This window comes from Microtus ochrogaster, linkage group LG8 (assembly GCF_000317375.1).
Source record: "Microtus ochrogaster isolate Prairie Vole_2 linkage group LG8, MicOch1.0, whole genome shotgun sequence".
Classification (NCBI taxonomy): domain Eukaryota; kingdom Metazoa; phylum Chordata; class Mammalia; order Rodentia; family Cricetidae; genus Microtus; species Microtus ochrogaster.
In genome coordinates, this window is record NC_022033.1 from 1,702,939 (window position 1) to 1,711,281 (window position 8,343).

An 8,343-nucleotide genomic window follows, 5' to 3' on the forward strand; every position below is an offset into this window, starting at 1 on the left:
TAGGGCGTCACTATGTAGTTCTGGTTGTCCTGGAACTCATTCATTTTGTAGACTAGGCTGGCCTCAGACTCCTAGAGGACCCACCTGCCTCCGCCTCCCCAGTGCTAGGATTAAAAGGTATGCACTGCCACACCTGGCTGTTTTTTATTTTTCACTTACATGTATGTATGTGTATATCTATGTATGGATGTGTGCAAGTGTACCCAGAGACCCCCCACACCCCTGGAGCTGGAGTTACAGGTGGTTGTGAACTGAACTGGTCTCCTGGAAGAGCAGCGATCATGCTTCATGGCTAAGCCATCTCTCCAATCAATTGAAATGTGGTCAGGAAGAGCTGACGGTATAGAGAATGGGGAGCACCAATATCGCAGGCATACAGACTCAACAATGAGCTCTGAATCAAGATATTGATGCCAGGTGGATTTTCATACACTTTCCCAAGTCCTACATGGTCACTACAGCAGGAAGAAGTCACTTTCAGGCTGGACCATGACATTAGAGTTACATGCAGCACCAGGGAAAAGGGGTCCTCAGGATTGTGGGGATGTGATGGAGCCTCCCTCTGTGCTAAGAAACAGCTGGTTGGCTACATCCAAGAATAAGGTAGAAAAGTCGTGGGCCTGACTGGGACAGCATGAACAGGACCTGGTCTCAGAGAGGGTGCTAAGGTGTAAGACACAGACCTGAGCTGAGTTGGGGGGCCGGCTGTTGATCCTCCAGAGCAGCTTACTGCCAGGGATGACTTGCACTGTCTCCTGAGTCACAGGAACATTGTCTGTCGTATCACCAGGCATATCACTGTTCGCTTTCTCAGGGCCATCATCCTGAAACAAAGCACACCTCACTATGACACTAGCCAGAGACCTGTCCTCAGGGCACAGGAAGACTTGTTCCCAAGCCCCTGTGCAAAGCCAAAGCTTTTCTCACGGAGGAGAAATGTCATCAGGCCTCAGGCTCCTGCCTCCACAAGCCTTTGCTTTCTGTAGAGCTGTGCCAGGCTGGATCTGGATCTCTACTCTCTCACAGAGAGGGGAAACAGGCTGAAACAGAAGCAGATATACACACTGCCTTCCCACAGACATGCTTGGCCATGTTCCTGCCTTCTTTCTGGACACACAACACATCAAGTGAGACAGAGGGCCTCATGATGCCATCTGCTGCCCAACCGAAAGCAGTTCTCCTGGGCAAGCTCTTAAGTCCATTCCGTTTTAACAGACACAGTCAGCTGTGGGCCACAGCTGTTGAGGAGAACACCAGGGACACAGGATGGAAGTTTGGGGTCCTCAGACAGCTGAGGGTGGGCACCCACTGCTAGATGATCCAAGGGAGCAGTAAAGTTGGTGAAAATGACACCAACACCACTCAGCAGATTCATCACTCTAAGTGGAATTTTTCTTTTCTTTTCTTTCTTTGTTTAGACACGATCTCAGTATGTAGTCCCTGCCTGAACAGTCTGGAGCTTGCCGTGTAGATCAGAATGCCCTGCGACTCAACAGGAATCCCCGTGTGTTTGCCACCTGAGTGTACTGCCACATCAGGTGAACACCCCTCCCCCCCAAATCAGGGTTTCTTTGTGTGTATCCCTGGCTGTCCTGGAACTCACTCTGAGGATCAGGCTGGCCTCAAACTCAACAAGATACCTGCCTGCCTCTGCCTCCCAAGTGCTGAGATTAGAGATACATGCCCCAATACCCGGCTTGAGCTATGACTTTTAATTTTAATTTTTGCTTAAGAATAACTCATAGTTACCAGCATTCCAGAATACTTAGAGGATACGTCTTTGCAAGTACTTCCTGACTGCTGAGTATATTACTGGGAACTCAGAACGTGAGAAACAGAGATGAAATGCACTTGACTTCTTAACTAGGTTAACTCAGGCAAAACAAGAGAGGTTTATTACAAAGGACTATGTGGAAGGGTTTGCATTCCCTTGGAAGCTTCCCACTTATAAAAACAGCTACAACATAACTGAAATAAAAGTCAATCCCACCTCTGCCCCCATACCTGAACCCAGACTTATGGAAGGCTTACCTACCTCAGGCCCCAGTCTGACCAGGGTCAGCTGGAGCAGGCACTCACCATCTTGGCCTTCCTGGGGTGTTCACTTCTCCTTTCATGCTTCTTAAAGGACTCATATGAAACAGGGTCGATGCCCCACAAGCATTCTGTCCACTTGCCATAAATGATGAAGAGCTTCTTCCTGCTGCAGTGGAGGAGGGCGAAACAGTCAACAGTCATCTACAGAGCAGGAGCTTAATGCCCACCTGTTGCTCCCCTTCTGCCAAGTCCTGGACATTCTGGGATACAAAGAAGAAACTTTGTATTTCAGAACCTTCTTCATGCTGTTAGAGACAAAGTCTCCCTATCCCTGATGCCAAAGAGAAAATGAAGGCACAAAAGCCTAAACAGTCCTCAGGGTCTTAGAAAACAAGGAGGGGAAAAAAGCACAAACGTATTCTCCTAAACGGAGTTGCATGTGCCCACCCTTTGCTGGAGTAAATGCTCTCCCACTGGGTTTTGATGAACTGTGAGTTCGTCAAATCTTTTTCTATCCAATCTACCCATAATGCCTCCCCCAGTCACTTGATGGCCTTTGCTTTCTCTGTGGCTGTCCCTGCCTTCGTCCAACCACAGCCCTGGAAAGCTGCACAGCGCAGCCAGAGGTGCCGCCCCACACCAAGATTGGAGCCCCTCAGGATAGGGTTTCTTTCTCCTTTTTCCTGCCTGGGAAGAGCACATGGTGGCCACATGCTCCTTGGCAAGTGCTGCCCAACAGGACACCTGTGTGCAGGCTGCAGGGGAGGTCCATTGAGAACTGGCTGCATAAGCACGAGGACCCACATCCAGATCCCTAGAACCCACCCACATGAAGCTGGGCATTACGCCTGTACTGGGGCAGATACAGAACCAGCTAACAGGGTAGTCCAGCCAAATCAGTGATCTCCAGGTTCAATGAGACCCAGTCTTAAAAATAAAAGACAGAATAACAGAGGAAGATACCCAATATTGATCTCCGGCTTCCACATGTATGTTCATATATACACAACACATATGCACAAACATGTACATGCGCATACACCACACAAACAAGAACAAGAACAGGAAAGGTAAGGAAAAGAAAAAAAAAAGCATGCTTGGCTCCAGGAGCAAAACCAACAGGTCAAATAACAACTCTCCCATTGGCTGAAATCATCAGTCAGTCTCAAAAGAGGCCTTGTGCCCCCTGGTCACTATTCTGATCACAACAAGGCCTATGTCCTTTACAGCACACATGTGAGGTCCTGACTTGTCTCAATCTAAAGTCTGACGTTAATATACAGGTTTGAACAGATGAGTTTCTGGTTCTCTAGAGACAGGCAAAGAGAACAAAAGAACCGACTCTCTTGGAATTATATTACTGAAGGAGGGTTGGTGATAAATAAAATTTTGAGACCCAGAACATAATTTTACCAAAGGGAGAAAAATCTGGAAAAATGTGTCAAAACCCTACTGGTTATTATTCTACACAAAAATCTCCATCAGGAGGCTGGGTGGTGGTGGCGCAAGCCTTTAATCCTAGCACTTAGGAGGCAGAGACAGACTGATCTCTGTGAATTCGAGGTCAGCCTGGTCTACAGAGCGAATTCCACAACAGGCTCCAAAGCTACAGAGAAACCCTGTCTCGAAAAACAAAAAACAAAACAAAACAAAATCCACAAGGCCTGGATTTGCAGAGTGGAAAATGCAGGCCATGAGCAGTGGACACCCATATGCTCTGCTGAGAAATAAAGAGTGGCTTCCCACAGGGCCAAGTGTTAAAAAATCTCAGTTCTGTTTGTAAAACTATAGCAACTGGAGCCCAGCAAGGTGATACAGGCTGTAATCCAGCATTTGGGAGGTGGATGCAGGATTATAAAACCAATACTAGCCTGAGCTGTGCAGGAAGACCGCCTCAATAAAACAAAACAAGTGGGGGGAAAAGCCACATTATCCCTGAGTAAAAATTTATTTCTTCATCGTGGAACTCACTCTGTAGACCAGGCTGGCCTTGAACTCAGAAATCTACTTGTCACTGCCTCCTGAGTGCTGGGATTAAAAGCATGAGCCAACATCACCTGGCAAAAATGTCGATTTTCTTAGGCTGACCTATCTTCTCTCTCCAAAGGGGACAAGCTTCACTCTGCCATCACCAGAGACTGCACTCAAAACTTACCTTTAAAAAAAAAAAGAAAAGAAAAAAAAGGTAGCATTGCTTCCACCATGAGAAGACATCATTGCACAACCACACGGCGCAGCACTGGCCACTGCAGACCCACACCCCCTGGGCATCAATGAGTGGACCTACTTTTTGTCTTGAATGTACCCTTCCACTCTGTGAAGTTCCTTTCCAAATAGTCCACAGGGCTTGAAGTGAAGGACACACTTATCTCCAGTTCTGTGGGGACGAACACAGGCGTTAGTTTATGTAAAATACCTAGAGAACCAACCAAGCTACAGGGGAAGAGAAAAAGGACTTGGCCATCAGTGATAGTTAATTTGCTCCTTGAAAGGCTCTGTGACTGACCTGGGGTGACTGTCTGTACAACTAGGGTAATTTACTAAAATATCACTTCAGTGTCCATTTAGGAAATAGGTGAATTCTATGATTTATAAATTATCTCTCACTAAGGTGTTAACAGGCCAAGCCAATGAGTCACAGCTTCCAGCTTTAAGTCTAGGCCCTTGATAATGTTGGGCACAGTTACTACATTTTCACCTAGCACTGACAATACTTAGGTGCACATTACATTTTCAAATAAATTAACAATGGTAATAAAAAAAAGTCAATCAATCAACACAGGGCGTTCTTGATTATTTCAATGCTGGATAGAACTAAATCTAGCCAGATACCATGACTTGGGGCCCCACTACAGGAGGGAAGTTGAGGGACAGGAATAAAGTCCCCGAGAGAAGAATGCAGACAGAGACAGTTCCCTTTAGCTCGGGAAGTGCATTATGGCTTGTCACCTGTGGTTTAGGATCTCCACTACCCCATACTGTTCAATCCATAGCTGCCCGAGGATGACGTTGTGCACACAGCAGGTGGGGTTGGTCCACGTGTAGGCTTCATTATGTCTGTGAAAGTACCAAGAACAAGACAGGTCAGTGAAGCTCAGGACTTGGGTGACCCAGAAGGCCATGACCAGGCAAAACCAGACTACAGCTGTCTGGGAGCAAAACAATGCTTTGAAGTCTTCCCAGTGCAGGCTATTTAGTTAGCATGCAACTGGAATTTATTTCTCCTTTCCTTTGTAGCATCAACAAAGCTCTCTACTTAAATGTCAAGACAAGTTAATAAGCAATAAAAGAACACTAAAACAAAAGAGAGACAGCTTTCCTGTGAAGCTGCCAAGAGAAAAGGCTTGTAAGAATTACGCTCCTAGTCCCAGCCCACAGTGCAGGAGAGGGTTGCTGCAGTTAACACCCAACTCCTCCTCCTCTGAAATGACCTCAAGGGCAAACCTCGCAGCTTGAAACACAGTCGGACTACTGGGAGGCTCCCTCAAGGAGTCACGACTAAGTACAAAAGCATCTTGACACAGGGAAGTAGAGGTCATATATCTGGACTCTCTCAAATGGCCCAGGTAGAACCAAAACGTTTTTCAAAAGCATTTGCAGTCCATCAGTTCTGCCCACCTCAACTCTCAAGCAGACTACCATGAGACAGGCCCAGCAGCTGGGCGTTCACCACAGGTACCTCCCTCATGAGCCTGCCTTTGTGTTCCTGGGAGAAAGATGCACAGAGACAGAGTTTTGTTGGTTGTTGAACTATTAAGATAGGGTCTCACTTTGCAGCCCTGATTGTCTTAGAGCTCACTATGTAGACCAGGCTTGGCCTTAAATTCAGAGAGATCGATCCGGGTGGTGGTGGCGCACGCCTTTAATCCCAGCACTTGGGAGGCAGAGGCAGGTGGATCTCTGTGAGTTCGAGACCAGCCTGGTCTACAAGAGCTAGTTCCAGGACAGGCTCCAAAACCGCAGAGAAACCCTGTCTCGAAAAACTAAAAAAAAAAAAAAATTCAGAGAGATCCACCTGCCTTGGCCTCCCATGTGCTGAACTGAAGGTGTGTTCAACTAGACCCAGTTTGCCCCTAAGTCTTTTTTTTGTTTTTGTCTTTTTTTTTTTCAAGACAGGGTTTCTCCGTGTAGCTTTGGTGCCTGTCCTGGAACTCACTCTGTAGACCAGGCTGGCCTCAAACTCAGAGAAATCTGCCTGCCTCTGCCTCCCGAGTGCTGGGATTAAAGGTGTGCACCACCACCGCCCGGCCACCCCTAGGTTCTTAAAACTGGCAGATAGCCAGTATCCAGCAAACATGACACTGATGCTCCCTCACAGCAGGCCCCTAACAGACGACCACTGCAGCCACTGAACCCCTGGGCTGTGGGGGCTGCAGTGGGTTTCAAACTCTAGCATATGCTGGAGACTTGCTACTGGCTGAGTATCTCTGATGGGAGCTGGGCTGGACAGCCTGTAAGAGGGGCCCCCAGTGGTCCTCACCTCCAGGCATTCAACTTCATAGGTACAAATACACATGCCTGTGTGACCATCAGCAAGCAGAGGTGTGTGTACATGGCTGAGGAGCAGCTTTTATCGCTCCTGTCTTAGCTGCTCTCTGGACAGGGTCCTCTGCCTAAGGAAGGAGAACAGCCACTGGAGAGGAAGTCTATGGCTGAGAATGGAGTTCTCGCTGACCCAGGGCCAGTTAGTCTAGGTGTAGCCTAGAGGTAAGGAGCTATGCTAGGCAGTGCTGGGCTGTTGGGTCGGGGCTGTCACACAGCAGTAGTTGATGGCTAACGTGAGTGGCTCCAGTCAGTGTGTGAGAGGGATGTGAGACTTACACCCACACTGGTGGACAGAGGAACTCTCCTCACCAGGAAGTCGAGCAGAAGAAATGCTGCTGGCAGAAAGGCTGTCTGTCAGTCCACAAAGGTAGGGATCTCCCCAGAAAGAAGCCTTATGAGACATGGAGACATAACTTCCTCCCAGCCAGAGCAGGACCTGCTCTTGCTTGCTCTTGTCACTCACTTGAGAAGCTCCAGTGTGATGGTCCCCCGGGGCTCTGCCTCGACACTCTTGCCCCAAAACTTCAGCTTTGGGTAGATGGAACCGTGGAACATGAAGTCTTGGTTGAGGCCTTCTGAATAAAATGCACTAACAGGAGGGTGGTGGCTGACCTGTTCAGATATAAATCTGAACCCCAAGTCTTCCCTAGGTCCAAAAATGAGAATGGGAGGGGAAGAGAAAACGTCACATTAATGACAGCAATAACAAAGGCCGTCAGCTCCCCCGCCAGCTCCATCGGCCAGTTGGCATGCTCTGCCCTCCCCTAGCAGTTGATACAGGCTCTGAGCCCAGGAGCCTCCAGCTGTGACAGGCATCAGAATACCCAACAAAAACCTCTCAGGTGGCACATCTGGCCACATACCATTACCCTAGAGCACACCTGCCCAACACTACATGAGCTCGACTGGGGGAGCCTCCATCTGGCCTGCTGCTTATCCCACTGACACCTGAGCCTTACAGCCATCAGGCAGGCAGGCCTCGGATGCAGGTCAACAGCAAGCCCAAAGTCTATTTCAGTCTCCCAGAGACTCCTAATGCCATCAACCCAACTGAATCAAAGGCCTTATGAAGGGGTGTTCCTGTCCAGCATTTGTACAGGCTCCCAAAACTTCTATGATGGAATGTCTTAGATCCCAAAATATTCCTGGCCAGGAAATAGGATTTTTAGCAGACTCCCTATTCAATAAAAATGTCAGTTTTTAATTGTTCCGGAACTATGAATACACCTACAGTTGTAGTCATTAAGAATTATAAAAGCTAAACCACATAATTACTAACTTAGCTGGAATCAGAATTCCCAGTCATTACAGAGGAAGGAAAGTTGAAAAATTAGATTTTAAAAGGTTGCCTGCCAAGGTATGTAATCTACAAAATGAATACTTGTCTAAGAAAAGCAAGTATATTTTTAGCTGTTCAAGAGGGATTTGAAGGGATGAAAGATGCTGTACACAGCCAGGTCTGTGCAGTGCTGGGGGACAGGGCCACTCAGTGTCAGGGAAGCTCAGTGTGGAGACACCAACAAGCAGGCCTGGAGAGGAACACATGCCAACCTGAGTGTGAGGGAGTTTTCCTGGCAGCTTCTGAATTAAATCCCAAATCAGGTTAAGCTTCCTGTCTCACACCCTGCTCAGTTCAGGCTCTTCCTTGTCTCTCACCCACACGGTGGCTGCTGATGCTGCTCTTCTAGTTTTTTATTTAGACCGGTTCATGCTCTATAGCCCTAGCTGGCCTGGAACTTGTAATCCTCCTGCTTGAACTTA

The 8,343-nt window shown here is 47.8% G+C and overlaps 1 protein-coding gene across 2 annotated transcripts in view; it reads right to left on the reverse strand.

Annotated features, from left to right (window-relative positions):
• Window positions 1–8,343, reverse strand: part of Osbpl2 (oxysterol binding protein like 2) — a 46,926-nt gene that overhangs the window by 7,395 nt on the left and 31,188 nt on the right. For both annotated transcript variants that reach the window (XM_026787132.1, XM_005362751.3), the window contains 5 exons: window positions 7,046–7,228; window positions 4,987–5,094; window positions 4,325–4,414; window positions 2,080–2,203; window positions 684–824 (listed from right to left, as the gene is read on the reverse strand). In XM_026787132.1, the coding sequence (XP_026642933.1) occupies window positions 684–824; window positions 2,080–2,203; window positions 4,325–4,414; window positions 4,987–5,094; window positions 7,046–7,228 (646 nt within the window). The remainder of the gene's footprint in view (window positions 1–683; window positions 825–2,079; window positions 2,204–4,324; window positions 4,415–4,986; window positions 5,095–7,045; window positions 7,229–8,343) is intronic.